The 22,127-nt window shown below is 50.0% G+C and overlaps 1 protein-coding gene across 1 annotated transcript in view; it reads left to right on the forward strand.

Moving 5' to 3' along the window:
- Nucleotides 1-22,127, forward strand: part of MAN1A2 (mannosidase alpha class 1A member 2) — a 194,282-nt gene that overhangs the window by 47,936 nt on the left and 124,219 nt on the right. The window contains exons 2-3 of the mRNA XM_068168689.1: nucleotides 1,683-1,938; nucleotides 21,352-21,448. Coding sequence (XP_068024790.1) covers nucleotides 1,683-1,938; nucleotides 21,352-21,448 — 353 coding nt within the window. The remainder of the gene's footprint in view (nucleotides 1-1,682; nucleotides 1,939-21,351; nucleotides 21,449-22,127) is intronic.

The following is a 22,127-nucleotide window of genomic DNA, read 5'->3' on the forward strand; positions in this document are numbered from 1 at the left end:
TGCCTCTAGGAGCTGAGCTTTGAAAATGAGATGTATGCTTCCTGCATACATGCTCTCCACACTGAAATGCTTTGGTTCTTCAATGCTCTCCAGCACTTCATGTTTCTCATTCTCTGTAAGCCATTTCTTTGGCTCCCATTCAGCATGCTGTCTGTAGGTGAGAACATGACTGTGGGGAATAGCTCCTTCTGCCGACCTCATTCTGATTCTTCGTAGCTGCATCTTATGCAGAACCCTCTGCTACCCTTGGAAAAGCTTTCCAGACTAAAGAGCTGTGGTTTCAGATCTCTCTGCTGATAGAAATGTTTACCAGCATTTGTTACTGCACAGTGCTCACAGTACTCACATGACTTTCTGGCAGTAACATTTACAGAAATATAAGGAAGATATTTTCCCTCATGCAGGGGTTGTAGTAGAAGTGAAAGCTGTCCTAAGTGGTATTACTTGTGTTTGCTCTGTGCTGGGTGAGGAACTGGCTGGAGGGCCATGCCCAGAGAGTGGTGGTGAATGGTTCCACAGCCAGCTGGCAGCCAGGCACCAGTGGTGTCCCCCCGGGATCAGTGCTGGGCCCCATCCTGTTCAATATCTTTATTGATGATCTGGATGAGGGCATTGAGTCCATCATCAGAAAATTTGCAGATGACACCAAGCTGGGGGCAGGAGTTAATCTGCTGGAGGTTAGAGAGTCTCTGCAGAGGGACCTGGACAGGCTGGACAGATGGGCAGAATCCAACAGGATGGCATTCAACAAGTCCAAGTGCCAGGGGCTGCACTTTGGCCACAACAACCCCATGCAGAGCTAGAGGCTGGGGTCAGAGTGGCTGAGAGCAGCCAGGCAGAGAGGGACCTGGGGGTACTGGTTGATAGTAGACTGAACATGAGCCAGCAATGTGCCCAGGTGGCCAAGAGGGCCAATGGCATCCTGGCCTGGATCAGGAAGAATGTGGCCAGCAGGAGCAGGGAGGTCATTGTGCCCTGTGCTCAGCACTGGTTAGGCCACACCTTGAGTCCTGTGTCCAGTTCTGGGCCCCTCAGTTTAGGAAAGATGTTGAGTTGCTGGAAGGTGTCCAGAGAAGGGCAACAAAGCTGGGGAGGGGTCTGGAGCACAGCCCTGTGAGGAGAGGCTGAGGGAGCTGGGGTTGCTTAGCCTGGAGAAGAGGAGGCTCAGGGGAGACCTTCTTGCTGTCTCCAACTCCCTGAAGGCAGGTTGTAGCCAGGTGGGGGTTGTTCTCTTCTCCCAGGCAGCCAGCCCCAGAACAAGAGGACACAGTCTCAAGCTGTGCCAGGGGAGGTTTAGGCTGGAGGTGAGGAAGAAATTCTTCCCAGCAAGAGAGATTGGCCATTGGAATGTGCTGCCCAGGGAGGTGGTGGAGTCACCATCACTGGAGGTTTTTCAGGAAGAGCCTGGATGAGGCACTTGATGCCATGGTTTAGTTGATCAGATGGTGTTGGGTGATAGGTTGGAGTTGATGATCTCGAAGGTCTTTTCCATCCTCGTTAATTCTATTCTATTATTTGTTCTTCCTTTTTTGGGTTCATGAGAAGAATGTTGCAGTAAACTTGTCAGTTGATACTAATCAGAGCAAACCAGTTTGGGATGTGGTGTGTGGGTTAGAGCTGCAGTGTGCTTGCAGGCTGTGTGTTTGCAGCAGTGGAAGGCTGACTGGCATTTGTGTCTGCAGAGAGGAAGAGGAACGTCTGAGGAACAAGATCCGAGCAGACCACGAGAAGGCTCTGGAGGAGGCCAAGGAGAAGCTGAAGAAATCGCGGGATGAGATCCAAGCTGAGATTCAGACAGAGAAGAACAAAGTAGTGCAGGAGTTGAAAAAGAAAGACAGCAAGCCACTGCCTCCTGTCCCTTTACCAAACCTCATAGGGGTGAGCAGCGGGGAGCCGTCAGACCCGGATGTCCGAGAGAGGAGGAACAAAATCAAAGAGGTAATGCTGGTGGTGCTGCTGGTGTGGGTGTACCTGTTCCTCTGTCTGGTACTCAGCTCTGCTGAGACCCCACCTGCAGTACTGCCTCCAGTTCTGGAGCCCCTGTTACAAGAGGGATCTGGAGGTGCTGGAAGGTGTCCAGAGAAGGGCCACAAGGATGAGCAGAGGGCTGGAGCACCTCTCCTGTGAGGACAGACTGAAGGAGTTGGGGCTGTTCAGTCTGGAGAAGAGAAGGCTCCCAGGTGACCTCATTGTGGCCTTCCAGTATCTGAAGGGGGCTACAGGAAGGCTGGGGAGGGACTGCTCAGGATGTCAGGGAGTGATAGGACTAGGGGGAATGGAATGAAGCTGGAGGTGGGGAGATTGAGGCTGGAGGTGAGGAGGAAGTTCTTCCCCATGAGAGTGGTGAAGCCCTGGAATGGGTTGTCCAGGGAGGTGGTCGAGGCCCCGTCCCTGGGGGTGTTTAAGAGCAGGCTGGATGAGGCTGTGGCCAGGCTGATCTGGTGTGGGGTGTCCCTGCCCATGGCAGGGGGGTTGGAACTAGATGATCCTTGTGGTCCCTTCCAACCCTGACTGATACTATGATGCTATGGTAGGAGGTGTTTCTGTGGTGTTCAGCTATGTTGTATATGAAGAAGACAAACAAGGCTATAAATCTCACTAACAAAGAGTGAGCTGAAAGTGCACCTTGAGTGTTCATGAGCCTCAGTGTCATTGCACGTGTTTTCCTGTGCTTGGGATCTCAGTATTTCATTGGATGACTTCAAAATGGTTCTAAGGATTACTTCAGCTTAGTGTTATGGGCTCAAAGTGAGTCTGTCCTTTAACATATGGAATGGTAACAAGTGCATGTGTAAAGCAGAACCTGACCGTGTCAAGTTCTGTTTCAGGAGTGGAATGTGTCAGCATACCACAGCTACCTGAAGGGAGGTTGTAGCCAGGTGGGGGTTGGTCTCTTCTCCCAGGCAACCAGCACCAGAACAAGAGGACACAGTTTCAAGCTGCACCAGAATCACCAAGGTTGGAAGAGACCTCAAACCAGGGAGGTTTAGACTGGATGTTAGGAAGAAGTTCTTCCCAGCAAGAGAGATTGGCCATTGGAATGTGCTGCCCAGGGAGGTGGTGGAGTCACCATCACTGGAGGTGTTTAAGAGAACACTGGATGAGGCACTTGGTGCCATGGTTTAGTTGATTAGATGGTGCTGGGTGATAGGTTGGGCTCCATGACGTTGAAGGTCTTTTCCAACCTGGTTAATTCTCTGTTCTGAAATGTTTAAAAGCAGGCTGGAAAGGCAGGGGGACAGTGGCCTGCTGATACAATTTGCAGTGATCACATGCTCCTCAAAATAAGTTTTAAATGAGCCTAAAACAAATTGAGTTAATTTAAGTAGATTGATTTATTTACCTGTAAAACTCAGTATCACCAAGGTTGGAAGAGACCTCGAGGATCATCAAGTCCAACCTGTCACCACAGACCTCATGACTAGACCATGGCACCAAGTGCCACATCCAATCCCCTCTTGAACACCTCCAGGGATGGGGACTCCACCACCTCCCTGGGCAGCACATTCCAGTGGCTAACAACTCTCTCAGTGAAGAACTTTCTCCTCACCTCCAGCCTAAACTTCCCCTGGCACAGCTTGAGACTGTGTCCTCTTGTTCTAGTGCTTCCTGGTGGATGTGGGGCAGGCTGTGGATGTGGTCTGCCTGGACTTCAGCAAGGCCTTTGACACCGTCCCCCACAGCAAACTCCTGGCCAAACTCTCAGCCCCTGGCTTGCACAGCAGCACTCTGAGCTGGATTAGGAACTGGCTGGAGGCTGAGCCCAGAGAGTGGTGGTGAATGGTGCCACAGCCAGCTGGCAGCCAGGTACCAGTGGCATCCCCCAGGGATCAGTGCTGGGCCCCATACTCTTTATCATCTTCACTGATGGTCTGGATGAGGGCATTGAGTCAGTCATCAGCAAATTTGCAGATGACACCCAGGTGGGGGCAGGAGTTGATCTGCTGGAGGGTAGAGAGGCTCTGCAGAGGGCCCTTGACGGACTGGACAGATGGGCAGCGTCCAAGGGCAGGAGATTGAACACATCCAAGTGCCAGGTTCTGCACATTGGCCACAACAACCCCATGCAGTGCTACAGGCTGGGGTCAGAGTGGTTGAGAGCAGCCAGGCAGAAAGGGACCTGGGGGTGCTGGTCGATGGGAGGCTGAACATGAGCCTGCAGTGTGCCCAGGCAGCCAAGAGGGCCAATGGCATCCTGGCCTGCATCAGGAACAGTGTGGCCAGCAGGAGCAGGGAGGTCATTCTGCCCCTGTACACTGCACTGGTTAGGCCACACCTTGAGTCCTGTGTCCGGTTCTGGGCTCCTCAGTTTAGGAAGGAGGTTGAGTTGCTGGAAGGTGTCCAGAGAAGGGCAACAAAGCTGGGGAGGGGTTTGGAGCACAGCCCTGTGAGGAGGGGCTGAGGGAGCTGGGGTTGCTTAGCCTGGAGAAGAGGAGGCTCAGGGGTGACCTTATCACTCTCTACAGCTACCTGAAGGGAGGTAGTAGCCAGGTGGGGGTTGGTCTCTTCTCCCAGGCAGCCAGTACCAGAACAAGAGGACACAGGCTGTGTCTCAGGCTGTGCCAGGGGAGTTTCAGGCTGGATGTTAGGAAGAAATTCTATACAGAGTGATTGCCCATTGGAATGTGCTGCCTGGGGAGGTGGTGGAGTCACCATCACTGGAGGTGTTCAGGAGGAGACTTGATGGGGTGCTTGGTGCCATGGGTTAGTTGATTGAGTGGGTTGGATTGGTTGATGGGTTGGACACCGTGATCTTGAAGGTCTCTTCCAACCTGGTCCATTCCATTCCATTCCATTCCATTCCATTCCATTCCATTCCATTCCATTCCATTCCATTCCATTCCATTCCATTCCATTCCATTCCATTCCATTCCATTCCCTAAGTCTCAAGGAGAGAATGGAAAATCTGAGTTCCGTGGGGCTTTTGTTCCACTGCTTGTTCTGTGTTTGTTGTGATGTGCAGTCATGTAATTAGGCAGCGATAGTTGTGCACAGACTTTAAAATTCATCAGTAAGGAGGTGTAGTATTGACAAAAGTCAGAGCTGTGCAGTGACTGAAGCTGCTGGCTGTGGCAGGCTTGCTTCCCATGCAGTTTAAAAGCTGTAACATTGAAAGAGATGTGCTGGTGAGGAGGTGTCTTCCTAATTTCTGGTAAGCTGCTGTCAAACACACCAAACTTGTGGTTGTGTTGCTGCTTGTCATGGCTTTCTGCTGACAGAAAGGAGTGGAGGAAGACATTTAGAATCATAAAATCAATAAGGTTGGAAAAGACCTCAGAGATCATCAAGTCCAACCTGTCACACATTACGTCATGACTAACTAAACCATGGCTCCAAGTGCCACATCCAGTCCTCTCTGGAACACCTCTAGGATTGGTGACTCCACCACCTCCCTGGGCAGCACATTCCAATGGCTAACAACTCTCTCAGTGAAGAGCTTTCTCCTCACCTCCAGCCTAAACTTCCACTGGCACAGCCTGAGACTGTGTCCTCTTGTTCTGGTGCTGGTTGCCTGGGAAAGGAGACCAACCCCCACCTGGCTACAACCTCCCTTCAGGTAGCTGTAGACAGCAGTAAGGTCTCCCCTGAGCCTCCTCTTCTCCAGGCTAAGCAACCCCAGCTCCCTCAGCCTCTCCTCACAGGGCTGTGCTTCAAACCCCTCCCCAGCCTTGTTGCCCTTCTCTGGACACCTTCAAGTCTCTCAATGTCCTTCCTAAACTGAGGGGTCCAGAACTGGACACAGGACTCAAGGTGTGGCCTAACCAGTGCTGAGTACAGGGCACAACGACTCCCCTGCTCCTGCTGGCCACACTATTCCTAATGCAGGCCAGGATGCCATTGGCTTTCTTGGCCACCTGGGCACACTGCTGGCTCATATTCAGCCTACCATTAACCAGTACCCCCAGGTCCCTCTCTGCCTGGCTGCTCTCAGCCGCTCTGACCCCAGCCTGTAGCTCTGCATGGGGTTGCTGTGGCCAAAGTGCAGCCCCTGGCACTTGGACTTGCTGAATGCCATCCTGTTGGGCTCTGTTTTTCTGAATTGGGCATGCAGGGAGCATGGGAGCCATGGTTCAAGATCTTTGGCTACAATTCCACTTGCACCACAGGAGGTTTAGATTGGATGTTAGGAAAAATGTCTTTACTGAAAGCGTGGTTAGGCCTTGGAAGAGGCTGCCCATGAAGGAGATGGAGTCACCATCCCTGCAGGTGTTAAAAAGCAGGTGGATGTGGCATTGTGGGACATGGTTTGGCAGGCATGGTGGTGTTGAGTTGATGCCTTTTCCTACCTTAATGGTCCTGTGATGCTGTGGATTGACAGCTGCAGAATGAGTTGCTGTTCAGTTTGGCTGCTTTGCATGCATGAGGGTTAAGGTCCCAGCTGGGAATCTGGAAGCACTCTGACTGGAGTTCTTTTGTCAGTGAACTTGTGGCCTTTGGCAAAACTTCCCGTGCATTCTCTCTTAAGATGTGGCTTGTAAGATGTTGCCTCTTAGAAGGGTAGGTAGGAAGCTAAATAATTTACTGTTAGTGGAGGCAGTTTTGGCAGTGCTGACAGAAATGTGCCAAGAAGAGAAGTGATGATTAAAATGGATTTTCATCATGGCCTCTGGATGCTGCTGAAGAGGCTGCTAATAATAACCCAGCCTCTTTCTTCCCAACATAAGCAGGAAAACTAATGGCTTCCTATGAGTTTTTGACCTACATCCTCTTGCACCACTCTCTGCTCCTCAGGCACATCTTGCTGTGAATTCCCTCTTCCTGCTGGCCTGCAGGAGTTGCAGTGTGCTCTCTGCCTGGTTTAGAGCTACCTGCATGCTAAATGCTGGTCCTCTGAATGAACAAAGGTTTGGATTATGACTGCTTTCCTCTCAGCTGGGGTGCCAATTTGTGTCTGTCTACTTTATCTAGCCACAGAGAGTTTCTTTTCTTTCCTTTCCTGCCTCTCCCAACCCACCTCCCCCCACAAAGAAAGGCAAGAAAGGTGGAGGTCCTCAGTATCTGCTTCCTCCAAGCCTGGGCAGTTGTTGGAGATGAGACAAAAGGATTCAAAGGCTACTGCAAATGTTATGTGGCAAGTGGCAGAGGTACAGACAGCAAGATTGCATAACCCCTCTCCTCTGAAGGAAGCTGGTTAAAAATAGTGTCCTTTCACCTGAGTTCCATTCTCTGGGCTTGTGGAGAAAAGTGGCTGTGCAGAAGGAAGAAATACTTAATCATGTCGAGCTCTTTTCATGCTGCAGACTCCTCTTTTCATAGCTACTATTCATACAACTTCCACTGCTAATCTCATTGATTTTGTGTAATTGCAGTGTCTCTATGCCAGCCAGAGAGGCTGCCCTCGGGGACTGGGGACCCTTTGTATTTGTCAGCATCTGAGACCAATTTAGAGCAATTTCATTACTGCTGGAACTTGTTTTCTTCATCAGACTTACTTGGACTTCTGGTTGGTTAGCACATCAGTTTTCAGTATAGAATCATAGAATCAATAAGGTTGGAAAAGACCTCAGAGATCATCAAGTCCAACCTGTCACCCAACACCATCTAATCAACTAAACCATGGCACCAAGGGCATCATCCAGGCTCTTCCTAAACACCTCCAGTGATGGTGACTCCACCACCTCCCCAAGCAGCACATTCCCATGGCCAATTAATTTTTCTATGAAGAACTTCTTCCTAACATCCAGCCTGAACCTCCCCTGGCACAGCTTGAGACTGTGTCCTCTTGTGCTGCTTGCCTGGGAGAAGAGACCAACCCCCACCTGGCTACAACCTCCCTTCAGGTAGTTGTAGAGGGCAATGAGGTCTCCCCTGAGCCTCCTCTTCTCCAGGCTAAGCAACCCCAGCTCCCTCAGCCTCTCCTCACAGGGCTGTGCTCCAGACCCCTCCCCAGCTTTGTTGCCCTTCTCTGGACACCTTCCAGCAACTCAGCATCTTTCCCAAACTGAAGGGCCCAGAACTGGACACAGGACTCAAGGTGTGGCCTAACCAGTGCTGAGTCTGGGGGCACAATGACTTCCCTGCTCCAGCAATACATGTCTGTTGTCTTAAGAGCTTTACATGTCATTTTGTAGCTGTGTTGCTGGCTTTGATCCCCCCAGACTGAAGCACCCTAAGTGCCCTAAGTAGCACTCCCTGCAGTGTGTGTGTGCTTGTGTAGCATATGTATGCACATCTGTTTTATATGGAATTGGTTTGGTTGGAAAAGACCTTGAAGAGCATCACATCCAGCTGTTCTCTATCTTCACCAAGTCTGGTGCTAAACTGTCTCCCTCAATACCACATCTCTGTGGAAGCATCTCCAGGGATGGGGATGCAACCACCTCCCTGGGGAGCCTGTTCCAGGGATGGAGAACCCTTTCAGTGAAGAAGTTAGTTCCAGTGTCCCACCTAAACTTCTGGTGCCACTTAATGCCATTTCCTCTCTTCCTTTCAGTAGTTAAGAGGGAGAAGAGACCCACACCCACCTCACTCCAACCTCCTTTTGAGGAGTTGTTGAGAGCGAGATGATCTTCACTCGACTTCCTCTTCTCCAGACTAAACAATCCCAGCTCCCTCAGCCACTCCTCACCAGACCTGTTCCCTAGCCCTTCATGAGCTTTGTTGCCCTTCTCTGGGCCCACTACAGCACCTCAGTGTCTTTCTTACAGTGAGGGCTCCAAAACTGAACCTAGTGCTGAAGGTGTGACATCCCCAGTGCTGAGTACAGGAGGACAGTCACTTCCCTGATCCTGCTGGTGGCACTGTTCCTGATACAGGTCAGAATGCTGTTGGCCTTCCTGGGCACACGCTGGCTTGTCTTCAGTTTGCTGTCCATCAACACATTCAGATCTTCTTCTGCTGGGTAGCTTTCCAGCCACTCTTCCCCAAGACTGGAATGCTGTTGGGGCTTGTTGTGGTGCAAGTACAGGACCTGGCACTTTGCCTAGCTGAATCTCGTGTGATTGGCCTTGGCCCATTGATCCAGCCTGTCCTGATCCCTCTTGCAGAGCCTTCCCATCTTTGAGGAGACCAACACTCAAACCCAGTTTGGTGTCATGTATGATCTTACTGAGAGTGCCCTCAATCCCTTTGTCTAGATCATAAATCAAGATCATAAAGAGAACTGGCCCCAATACTGAGCCCTGGGGAACACCAGCTGTAACCAGTGTCCAACTGCATTTAGCTCCATTCCCCACTGCTCTTTGGGCCCAGCCATCCAGCCACTTTTTTACACAGCAAAGCATCTGCTCATCCAAGCTGTGAGCAGCCAGTTTCTCCAGTAGGATGCTGTGGGACAGAGTGTTGTATGCTTTCTAAAGTCCAGATGAACAACATCCACAGCCTGTCCCCATCCACCAAGAGGCTCACCTTGCCATCAAAGGAGCTATGCAAGCCTGTGTGTATGTTTATGAATATATTGAGTGCTTCTGTTTGCTCACTGTTTGGGTGCTCCATATTCTGGATTCTCAAATGCACACCTCAGTGACTGTGTCCAGTTCTGGGCCACTCAGTTTAAGAACACTGAGACACTTGAAGGTGTCCAGAGAAGGGCAGCGAGGCTGGGGAGAGGCCTTGAGCACAGCCCTGTGAGGAGAGGCTGAGGGAGCTGGGGTTGCTTAGCCTGGAGAAGAGGAGGCTCAGGAGAGACCTCATTGCTCTCTACAACTGCCTGAAGGGAGGTTGTAGCCAGGTGGGGGTTGGTCTCTTCTCCCAGGCAAGCAGCACCAGAACAAGAGGACACAGTCTCAAGCTGCGCCAGGGGAAGTTTAGGCTGGAGATGAGGAGAAAGTTCTTCCCAGTAAGAAAGATTGGTCATTGGAATGTGCTGCCCAGGGATATGGTGGAGTCCCCATCCCTGGAGGTGTTCAAGAGGGGATTGGATGTGGCACTTGGTGCCATGGTTTAGTTAGTCCTGAGGTGTTGGGTGACAGGTTGGACTGGGTGATCTCTGAGGTCTTTTCCAGCCTTATTGACTCTATGATTCTATGTTGAGAGCAGCTAAGTTAGCTTTAAAGTAGTTTCAGTGCACTGTTTAAATGCTTCTCTTCTTTCTACTGAATGACTAAGATACATCTATGGTAAGGATGGTTTCTTTTTGATAAAGCCTGTGGGTAAATTAATTTCCACTGGATGTGTTAGTATGAAAACTGTGCTGTTAGCACCTTGGCCAGTACAGGCAAGGTAGTAATGGCCCTGCATGAAGTTGTGTCCCAGCATGTTGGGGTGGTTGTATGATAACCCATTTTATGTTTGTCAAGCTTTAGTTTATGCCTGTGAGAAGCTTTGTTATCTTGCTGGGTTTGTTTTGCTTAAACAGAATGATGAAAGTAAAGCTCCAGGTGTGGATGGTGAATTATTTCATCTTTACATCTTGGATTGGTTGCTTAAAGTATATTACTAATGAGGAACACAAATTTGTGTTTGAGGATATTGTATGTTTTGGGCAACGAGGCTGGGGAGAGGTCTTGGGCACAGCCCTGTGAGGAGAGGCTGAGGGAGCTGGGGTTGCTTAGCCTGGAGAAGAGGAGGCTCAGGGGAGACCTCATTGCTGTCTACAACTGCCTGAAGGGAGGTTGTAGCCAGGAAGGGGTTGGTCTCTTCTCCCAGGCAACCAGCACCAGAACAAGAGGACACAGTCTCAAGCTGTGCCAGGGGAAGTTTAGGCTGGAGGTGAGGAGAAAGTTCTTCCCAGTAAGAAAGATTGGTCATTGTAATGTGCTGCCCAGGGAGGTGGTGGAGTCCCCATCCCTGGAGGTGTTCAAGAGGGGATTGGATGTGGCACTTGGAGCCATGGTTTAGTTAGTCCTGAGGTATTGAGTGACAGGTTGGACTTGGTGATCTCTGAGGTCTTTTCCAACCTTATTGATTCTGTGATTTCTCATCAGATTGTGCAACTATATATATTGGGGCTGGAGGAGCAGAAATTCCAGCATATGTTTAACATGAAATGGTGTGGGGTGACTAATTACTCCTTGAGAAGGAAGGCTTGCATTTGCAGCAGTTCCTTGGAAATGTCACTGGAGTGCTCAGCAGCAGACAAAAAGCAGGTCTGGAGTGTTCCAGGGAAGGAGAACAAGACAGGGGAGTGTGTGGAGCCAAGCTGCCTTTGCATCTTGCACGCTTTGGCAAGTCTCAGCCTCAGAAAGGGTACAGTGGAATGGGCAGAGGTGCAGGGTTCTGCTGGTGACAATGATGCAGCTGCTGCCTGGGGAGGCAAGGCTGGAGGAAGGGAGCTGATTTCTGCTGCCTGATGGGGAGTCCCTTTGGTATTATTTTAGCTTTACAAAGGTCATTTGGGAGGCTCTGAATTTCATCTGGAAGGTTGTAGTTTTCTGAACGCTTCAGGACCAATCTCTTCAAACAATGAGGACACAAAAGGACAAAAATACCAATTCATCATCTTGGAGGGTAGAAAAGCATTTGGCTTGCTTGTACAAATTTGAGCAGTTGGTTCACTGCTGTAAGCACTCCAAGTTCAGGCTCTTTCTATCTGCTGTTCCAGTTCTCACCAGTCTGAAGGATTTTTCCCTTAGTTCTGTCAGGTGTCTTAGACTTCACATATTTCATGCCAACAAAAAGGGACAAGCTTCTCATTCTGATACATCTGATAAACACTTTAGTTTTGGTTTAGTAATGGCATTGTTACCAGATTCATCAGTAAAAGAAATCAGAGCTTTCTGGGTGTGTTAGGAATCGATTTCAAACAAACTTTTCCAGTGGCAGCATTCACAAATACATGATAGAGGCACAAGCTGATGCCTAAAATGTTTTTCCTTTAGGCAGAGATTTGTAGCTCCTTATGATGGGTTATGCCCATCCTAAAAGCTGGGGGGGAGGGCTTGTGAGAGCCTTGCCCTCCCTGGGGGGTGTTTTCCCCCTGGGGAATTGGAGTTAGTCTGTTCCACTCCCCCTCCCTGTCCAGCAAGCCTATAAAAAGGAAGACACTGCAGCTATTTGCTCTCTTTTGCCTCTGCCTTTCCTGGATGAGAGGACTGCAGTTGGCTTCCTGCTTCTCTGCCATATGGTCAGGCCTGGTCTTTTCTCCCTGCTGCATCTTCAAAGGACTGTTGGTTTTGTACACATATTTTCACCATCCATCCTTGTTCCTTACCCTTGTGAACCCTTCCTGTTGTTGTTATATACACACACACACATATATATATACACACATATATATACACACATATATACACACACATGAATAGAATGGAATAGAATAGAATAGAATAGAATAGAATAGAATAGAATAGAATAGAATAGAATAGAATAGACCAGGTTGGAAGAGACCTTCAAGATCATCAAGTCCAACCTATCATCCAACACCACCTAATCAACTAACCCATGGCACCAAGCACCCTGTCAAGTCTCCTCCTGAACACCTCCAGGGATGGTGACTCCACCACCTCCCCAGGCAGCCCATTCCAATGGGCAATCACTCCCTCTGTATAGAACTTCTTCCTAACATCCAACCTAAACCTCCCCTGGCGCAGCCTGAGACTGTGTCCTCTTGTTCTGGTGCTGGCTGCCTGGGAGAAGAGACCAACCTCTGCCTGCCTACAACCTCCCTTCAGGTAGTTGTAGACAGCAAGAAGGTCTCCTCTGAGCCTCCTCTTCTCCAGGCTAAGCAACCCCATCTCCCTCAGCCTCTCCTCACAGGGCTGTGCTCCAAACCTCTCACCAGCTTTGTTGCCCTTCTCTGGACACCTTCCAGCAAGTCAACCTCCTTCCTAAACTGAGGGGCCCAGAACTGGACACAGGACTCAAGGTGTGGCCTAACCAGTGCAGTGTACAGGGGCAGAATGACCTCCCTGCTCCTGCTCCTGCTGGCCACACTGTTCCTGATGCAGGCCAGGATGCCATTGGCCCTCCTGGCTGCCTGGGCACACTGCAGGCTCATGTTCAGCCTCCCATCAACCAGCACCCCCAGGTCCCTCTCTGCCTGGCTGCTCTCAGCCACTCTGACCCCAGCCTGTAGCACTGCCTGGGGTTGTTGTGGCCAATGTGCAGAACCTGGCACTTGGATGTGTTCAATCTCCTGCCCTTGGACTCTGCCCATCTGTCCAGCCTGTCCAGGTCCCTCTGCAGAGCCTCTCTACCCTCCAGCAGATCAACTCCTGCCCCCAGCTTGGTGTCATCTGCAAATCTACTGCTGATGGACTCAATGCCCTCATCCAGATCATCAATAAAGATGTTAAAGAGCATGGGGCCCAGCACTGATCCCTGAGGGACACCACTGGTGTCTGGCTGCCAGCTGGCTGTGGCACCATTCACCACCACTCTCTGGGCTCAGCCTCCAGCCAGGTCCGAACCCATCGCAGTGTGCTCCTGTCCAGGCCAGGGGCTGACAGCTTGGCCAGGAGTTTGCTATGGGGGACGGTGTCAAAGGCCTTGCTGCAGTCCAGGCAGACCACATCCACAGCCTGCCCCACATCCACCAGACTGTCACCTGATCATAGAAGGAGATCAGGTTGGTCAGGCAGGACCTGACCTTCCTAAATCCATGCTGGCTGTGCCTGATCCCTTGGCCATCCTGTAAGTGCTGTGTGATTGCACTTACACACTTATATACACATATAAAACAATTTGGAAGGTTGGAAGTAGAGAAGTAAACATTTTCTTTAAACAATATCTATCTGTCTGTCTGTCTATCTATCTATCTATCTATCTATCCATCTCTCTATCTATCTTGTTTAAAGAAAATGTTTACCTCTCTACTTCCAAACTGACTCCAAAGCATTTCTCAGTGGATTTACCTCCTCCTTTTTTCCCCTTATCCCCCTTTCATTCATTTTTTTTGCAGAGGAGGGGGAAGGGGAAGCAGGGAAGGGATTCTCAGTCATGCCCTCCATCTGAGCTCTTAAATCCCTCTTAAGGCACAAACCACCACACTCCCAGAAGAATAAAATAATAGGTGTGACTTCTCTCAGTTTCTTCAACAATCAGGCCATCAGTGCAAGGAAAAGATATTCTTTAGTTTCAACTGCCCAAAAGCCTTCTCTGAAGACTGTGGGAGAGTGGTTATTAATCTTTAATCTCCCTGTTGAGCAGTAATGTTGTCTAGCAAGTTCTTGGTTGATTTTGAAGCAGAATTTGAAGGTGGCACTTACATCAGTCTCTTGAAATCAGCAATTGCTTTGAAAGCAAAGCCTGTTTGCTGTCTGCTAGGTGTATTCCCGATGGAATGGCAAGAAGAGGAAGGGTTTCTCATTTCCAGGCACAACCAGTGAACACTGCAGTGTGCCACTATATGGCACCATATGGCCAACCTCATGAAGTTCAATAAGAGCAAGTGCAGGGTGCTGCATCTGGGTGGAGGCAATCCCAGGCACAAATGCAGGCTGGGCAGGGACTGGCTGGAAAGCAGCCCTGAGGAGAGAGACTTGGGGGTGCTGGGGGAGGAGAAGCTCAACAGGAGCTCTCAGTGTGCACTTGCAGCCCAGAAAGCCAACCAGATCCTGGGCTGCATCAGGAGAAGTGTGGCCAGCAGGGCAAGGGAGGTGATTCTCCCCCTCTGCTCAGCTCTGGGGAGACCCCACCTGGAGTACTGTGTCCAGTTCTGGAGCCCCTATTCCAAGAGGGATCTGGAGGTGCTGGAAGGTGTCCAGAGAAGGGCCACGAGGATGAGCAGAGGGCTGGAGCACCTCTCCTGTGAGGACAGACTGAAGGAGTTGGGGCTGTTCAGTCTGGAGAAGAGAAGACTCCGAGGTGACCTCATTGTGGCCTTCCAGGATCTGAAGGGGGCTCCAGGAAGGCTGGGGAGGGACTGCTCAGGATCTCAGGTAGTGATAGGACTAGGGGGAATGGAATGAAGCTGGAGGTGGGGAGATTGAGGCTGGAGGTGAGGAGGAAGTTCTTCCCCATGAGAGTGGTGAAGCCCTGGAATGGGTTGTCCAGGGAGGTGGTTGAGGCCCCGTCCCTGGAGGTGTTTAAGGCCAGGCTGGATGAGACTCTGGCCAGGCTGATGTGGTGTGGGGTGTCCCTGCCCATGGCAGGGGGGTTGGAACTAGATGATCCTTGTGGTCCCTTCCAACCCTGAATGAAACTATGAAACTATGAGTTGTTTCTGATGTGCTGCTGTATGGTCAGAACCCTCTTACCAGTAAAAGTCATTTTGATCGCTGCAGCCTCCTTGTACTGTTACAATCCTGATGTTCACAAGAGCTGTCACTGCCATTCTCGCACTGGGCTTCCCCTGCTCCTTTCCATTCTCCCTCTGGCAGCAGAATCCAAATTCTTCTTTATTGTAGGGTTGCCAAGTGTACATGCAACAGGATCTCTCTGGCTGTTGCGTAGGGTGTGTTCCATAATAAGCATTTGCAAGATGGGCATTCAATACACCTATCACCTCTGAAGGGTTTTGCTCTCCAAAGCAAAGTCTGCTATTGACAGTGTCAATGAAGTCCATCACTAAAACAGCTTGTGCTCTTGAAGGGTTAAACTTGGAGAGCAGAGCTCCAAGTGCTACCAGGCTGATAGAAGGAGATGTGTTAGCCACTTTGGCTCAGGAATTACAAGCAATATAGAATCCCAGAATCTATAAGGTTGGAAAAGGCCTCAGAGATCATCAAGTCCAACCTCTCACCCAACACCTCATGACTAACTAAACCATGGCTTCAAGTGCCACATCCAATCCCCTCTTGAACACCTCCAGGGATGGGGACTCCACCACATCCCTGGGCAGCACATCCCAATGGCCAATTACTCTCTCTGGGAAGAACTTTCTCCTCACCTCCAGCCTAAACTTCCCCTGGCACAGCTTGAGACTGTGTCCTCCTGTTCTGGTGCTACTTGCCTGGGAGAAGAGACCAACTCCCACCTGGCTACAACCTCCCTTCAGGGAGTTGTAGAGAGCAATGAGGTCTCCCCTGAGCCTCCTCTTCTCCAGGCTAAGCAACCCCAGCTCCCTCAGCCTCTCCTCACAGGGCTGTGCTCCAGACCCCTCCCCAGCTTTGTTGCCCTTCTCTGGACTCCTTCAAGAGTGTGTTACCACCCTCCAAACAGCTCTCAATGGGTTAGCTCTTCCCCCACCCAACATGGTCGCAGCAAATGCCCCTATAAGGATTATGTTTAAGCACAGAGAGCATACTGCAATGTAAAGCAATTTTCCATCACAGACATTTTCATCTGCACCATTGGTTTCATAGCTTGCTTCAGGACCCTAGATGGGCAGGGAGCGGGGAGCAGATGTTGGTCTCTTCTCCCAGGCAGCCAGTACCAGAACAAGAGGACACAGTCTCAGGCTGTGCCAGGGGAGGTTTAGGCTGGAGGTTAGGAAGAAGTTCTACACAGAGAGAGAGATTGGCCATTGGAATGGGCTGCCTGGGGAGGTGGTGGAGTCAACATCATTGGAAATGTTCAGGAGGAGACTTGATGGGGTGCTTGGTGCCATGGGTTAGTTGTTTAGGTGGTGTTGGATGATAGGTTGGATGTGATGATCTTGAAGGTCTCTTCCAACCTGGTCTATTCTATCTATCTATTCTATTCTATCTAACAGACTCAGTTTCCCAGGGGGAAAATGCCCTGCAGGGAGTGCAAAGCACTCGCAAGCCCTTGCCCCCTTTGTTCTCAGGATGGGCATTAACCCACCACAATTACCTTGAGAAGAGATCTCAGAGGAAGTTCTGTATTGCCTGTGACCAGGCTTTTATTCTGTCTGTCATGTTGTAATTTCCTTACCTGTCAAGAGACTTTACCTGAGTCATCTTGAGGTTCTAATTTATTAATTTATCAGTCTGACACAGTGCTTTGTAAACAGCAAGGAATTCATGAAGGCAAGTGAAAGGCCTTTCCTCTGGTTTTTTTAGTATAGTATTTGCATCCTTTTCCTTACAGATTCATGCCACTAAAAGAAATGATCCAGTAGTGCTGTCAGCATTACAGTATTGCTGTCTAACCAGGGGTTGGACTGTTTAATCAGGTGGGAGCTGGCTTTGAATGACAAGCAGTGAGAGTGGGGCTTCTTGAGGGGGACATCTGTGCCTGGGTTGATGTCAGTTTAACATATGAGCTCTGCCCAGCTTCTGGGCCTGTGTGTATGCCTTGGCTGTGTTTCAGATTTGTCCTCTGGGCAGGAGTTAGCTGAGCCGTGGGAAATTGGGAGGGACTTTGTTTGAAGGAATTACAACTGTGAAGATTGGATGGGAATCTCCTGATGGTTGTGGGGAGGTGGGGACTTGGTTTTGTATATTGCAACATGCAGTTCAGACACAGTTTGGAAGGTCTGAGACTACCACATGCTGACTTCCAGTAAATCCTGAGCTCAGTAAGAGAAAAGAGCTGCCTCTGTGTGAGGTAGTGCTGGTGAGGCAACTGGCTGTGCCTGGCTTCTGAGTCAGCATCTGCATGTTTCCTTATGGTCTGTGTAAGTATGGTGAAGTGAGTGGAGTCCTGGGTCCAGTTCTGGGCCCCTCAGTTTAAGAAGGACATTGAGAGATTTGAATGTGTCCAGAGAAGGGCAACAAAGCTGGGGAGGGGTCTGGAGCATAGCCCTGTGAGGAGAGGCTGAGGGAGCTGGGGTTGCTTAGCCTGGAGAAGAGGAGGCTCAGGGGAGACCTCATTGCTCTCTACAGCTACCTGAAGGGAGGTTGTAGCCAGGTGGGGGTTGGTCTCTTCTCCCAGGCAAGCAGCACCAGAACAAGAGGGCACAATCTCAAGCTGTGACAGGGGAGGTTTAGACTGGATGTGCTGCCCAGGGAGGTGATGGAGTCACCATCCCTGGAGGTGTTTAGGAAGCGCTTGGATGAGGCACTTGGTTTGGTTGATTAGATGGTGTTGGGTGGTAGGTTGGACTTGGTGATCTCTGTGGTGGGTTAATGCTCATGCTGAAAACAAACAAAACAGGGTGGAGGGTTTGCAAGTGCTTTGCCCTCCCTGCAAGGCATTTTCCCCCTGGGAAACTGAGTCTGTTCCACTCCCCCCTCCCTGCCCAGCTAGGGTATAAAAAGCAGGACATTGGAGTCATTAGGGCTCCTTTTGGCTCCTGCCTCTCCTGGATGAGAGCTACTGCAGCTGCCTTCCTGCTCCTCTGCCACGTGGTTGGGCCTGATCCTTCTCCCTTGCTGCCTCTGTGCCTCTTCAGAGAGAGACTGGTTTTGTATTCTTGTTTGTTTTTTTCCCCCTCCCATCCATCCTTGTTCCTTGCCCTTGTGAACCATATCTGTTATTGATATATATATATTGTTTAAAGAAAACTCTTTACCTTTCTACTTCCAGGCTGACTCCGAGTTATTGCTTGGTGGATTTGCTCCTTCCCTTTCCTTTTTTTACCTCTCTGTTGGGAGGGAGGAGGGGGGAGCAGGGGAGAGATTCTCAGCCTTGCCCCCATCTGATCTCTTAACTCCCAGTTAAGGCTCAAACCACTGCAGTCTCAAAGGTCTTTTCCAACCTGGTCTATTCCTATTCCTATTCCTATTCCTATTCCTATTCCTATTCCTATTCCTATTCCTATTCCTATTCCTATTCCTATTCCTATTCCTATTCCTATTCCTATTCCTATTCCTATTCCTTTCTGTTCTATTCTATATTAATACCATTTTTGAGATGCACTATTACAAATGCATGTCATGCTGTGCCTACAGCTTCATGGCTGCTGTTTTGAAAGGGGTTTGTTCCAAACTGTTGCTGTGCCTGGGGTGGTGTCTTGTGAAATCTGAATTTGACCTGTGACTTCTTTTGGTGCAATCACACAGCACTTACAGGACGGCCAAGGGATCAGGCTCAGCCAGCATGGATTTAGGAGGGGCAGGTCCTGGCTGACCAACCTGATCTCCTTCTACGAGCAGGTGACCCTCCTGGTGGATGTGGGGCAGGCTGTGGATGTGGTCTACCTGGACCTCAGCAAGGCCTTTGACACCGTCCCCCACAGCAAACTCCTGGCCAAGCTGTCAGCCCCTGGCTTGGACAGGAGCACACTGTGATGGGTTAGGAACTGGCCGGAGGCTGAGCCCAGAGAGTGGTGGTGAATGGTGCCACAGCCAGCTGGCAGCCAGGCACCAGTGGTGTGCCCCAGGGATCAGTGCTGGGCCCTGTGCTCTTTAATATCTTCATTGATGATCTGGATGAGGGGATTGAGTCTATCATCAGTAAATTTGCAGATGACACCAAGCTGGGGGCAGGAGTTGATCTGCTGGAGGGTAGAGAGGCTCTGCAGAGGGACCTGGACAGGCTGGACAGATGGGCAGAGTCCAAGGGCAGGAGATTGAACACTTCCAAGTGCCAGGTTCTACACATTGGCCGCAACAACCCCAGGCAGTGCTGCAGGCTGGGGTCAGAGTGGCTGAGAGCAGCCAGGTAGAGAGGGACCTGGGGATGCTGGGGGTGCAGGCTGAACATGAGCCTGCAGTGTGCATAGGCAGCCAGGAGGGCCAATGGCATCCTGGCCTGCATCAGGAACAGTGTGACCAGCAGGAGCAGGGAGGTCATTCTGCCCCTGTACACTGCACTGGTTAGGCCACACCTTGAGTCCTGTGTCCAGTTCTGGGCCCCTCAGTTTAGGAAGAAGGTTGACTTGCTGGAACGAGTCCAGAGAAGAGCAACAAAGTTGGTGAGGGGTTTGGAATACAGCCCTATGAGGAAGGACTGAGGGAGCTGGGGTTGCTCAGCCTGGAGAAGAGGAGACTCAGGGGTGACCTTATCACTCTCTACAACTACCTGAAGGGAGGTTGTAGACAGGCGGATGATGGTCTCTTCTCCCAGGCAGCCAGCACCAGAAGAAGAGGACACAGTTTCAGGCTGTGCCAGGGGAGGTTCAGGTTGGATGTTAGGAAGAAGTTCTACACAGAGAGAGAGATTGCCCATTGGAATGTGCTGCCTGGGGAGGTGGTGGAGTCGCCGTCATTGGAGGTGTTCAGTAGGAGACTTGATGGGGTGCTTGGTGCCATGGGTTAGCTGTTTGGGTGGGTTGGATTGGTTGATGGGTTGGACACGATCATCTTGAAGGTCTCTTCCAACCTGGTTTGGTTTATTCTAAATAAAGGTTTTTCTATTTAAGTAAGTGACAGTATTTGAGTGCTGGGTTTGGGCTTTGTTTATGTTTTGTTTGTTTGCTTGTTTTGTCACTGCATTGTCTTTGCAGCGAGGTGGCTGCTGAATTTCTGCTGCATACCAACAAGAAAGGTTTTGCCAACTCCATAAAAGCATTGCTTAGTGGCAGATGTGCACAACTAATACTTATGGGTGAACAAGACCTGTTGATTTTTAGGGGCAGTTTGCTTACTAAGTGCTGGAAAAAAATCTATTGAAAAGAGTTGAGAATGTTAATTGTCCCAAACATTAATTTTATGCTGCTTTGTTCATTCTGCTTGCTAAAGATTGAAGCTTTTGGTGTTCCTTTTGGTAAGGGCTACGTGACAGTGTGTCTTTGTCATGGAGGTGTTGCTAATACAAATGGTCCTCTGCCTTTTGCCAAACTGTTTAGTCATGCTTGGAGGCACCATTGTATATAAATCTGGTTTATGCTTCAGATATTGCTAGACACTTCTTTGCTTTTGGTTATCATCTTGGCCTTGAGCCAGTGTTTTTCACCAATTGCCCATTGGAATGGGCTGCCTGGGGAGGTGGTGGAGTTACTGTCCTTGGAGGTTTTCAGGAGGAGCTTGATGGGGTGCTTGGTGCCATGGGTTAGTTGTTTAGGTGGTGTTGGATTGGGTGATGGGTTGGACGTGATGATCTTGAAAATATCTTCCAACCTGGTTTGGTTTATTCCATTTCTTGTGCTTAAATGCACCTAGCTTAACATAGAAGAGCAGAAGAATTAACCAGGTTGGAAAAGACCTTTGAGATCATCAAGTCCAACCTATCACCCAACACCATCTGATCAACTAAAACATGGCACCAGGTGCCTCATGCAGGCTCTTTCTAAACACCTCCAGGGATGGTGACTCCACCACCTCCCTGGGCAGCACATTCCAATGGCCAATCTCTCTTTCTATGAAGAACTCCTTCCTAACATCCAGCCTAAACCTCCCCTGGCACAGCCTGAGACTGTGTCCTCTTGTTCTGGTGCTGGTTGCCTGGGAGAAGATAGCAACCCCCACCTGGCTACAACCTCCCTTCAGGTAGTTGTGGGCAGCAATAAGGTGTCCTTAAGTTCTTACATGTTTATGCATATATTTAAGGAAAAGGAAGAACAAGAAAGCAACCTACTGCAGAGCAGTAGACTGTATAACTCCAGTCAAAGAGACCTGAAGTTGTTTCCAGCTGTATTCATCCTGTGTAATCTGATTTCTGCAATGGATAGAAGTCACAGCAAAGTAATTATCAGAGTGGTGGGATGGCTGTGAAAGATGAAATCTCAAATGAGGAGTAAAATACTGTATTTGTGCAGAGTACTTTTATAATGTAATCCAATCCTGTTTTTTTCCTGTCTCTTAGATGATGAAGCATGCCTGGGACAATTACAGGCAGTATGGCTGGGGACATAATGAGCTCAAGCCAATTGCCCGGAAAGGACATTCCACAAACATATTTGGTAAGCTGTACTTTCTGATTTAGTGATTTCTTGATGCATTTCTCTCTCTTTGCAAGTCTGCCTAAACTTCCCAGCAAATCCTGTTTTCACAGTATCACTCAGGTTGGAAGAGACCTCGAGGATCATCGAGTCCAACCTGTCACCACAGACCTCATCACTAGACCATGGCACCAAGTGCCACATCCAATCCCCTCTTGAACAGCTCCAGGGATGGGGACTCCACCACCTCCCTGGGCAGCACATTCCAATGGCAAATTACTCTTTCTGGGAAGAACTTTCTCCTCACCTCCAGCCTAAACCTCCCCTGGTGCAGCTTGAGACTCTTGTTCTGGGGCTGGCTGCCTGGGAGAAGAGACCAACCTCTGCCTGGCTACAACCTCCCTTCAGGGAGTTATGAAGGGCAATGAGGTCTCCCCTGAGCCTCCTCTTTTCCAGACTAAACAACCCCAGCTCCCTCAGCCTCTCCTCACAGGGCTGTGCTCAAGGCCTCTCCCCAGCCTTGTTGCCCTTCTCTGGACACCTTCAAGTCTCTCAATGTCCTTCCTACACTGAGGGGCCCAGAACTGGACACAGGACTCAAGGTGTGGCCTAACCAGTGCAGAGTACAGGGGCACAATGACTTCCCTGCCCCTGCTGGCCACACTGTTCCTAATGCAGGCCAGGATGCCCTTGGCCTTCT

Source organism: Melanerpes formicivorus, unplaced genomic scaffold (genome assembly GCF_026170545.1).
Source record: "Melanerpes formicivorus ecotype bairdi unplaced genomic scaffold, bMelFor1.0.p_v2 SCAF_154, whole genome shotgun sequence".
Classification (NCBI taxonomy): Eukaryota; Metazoa; Chordata; class Aves; order Piciformes; family Picidae; genus Melanerpes; species Melanerpes formicivorus.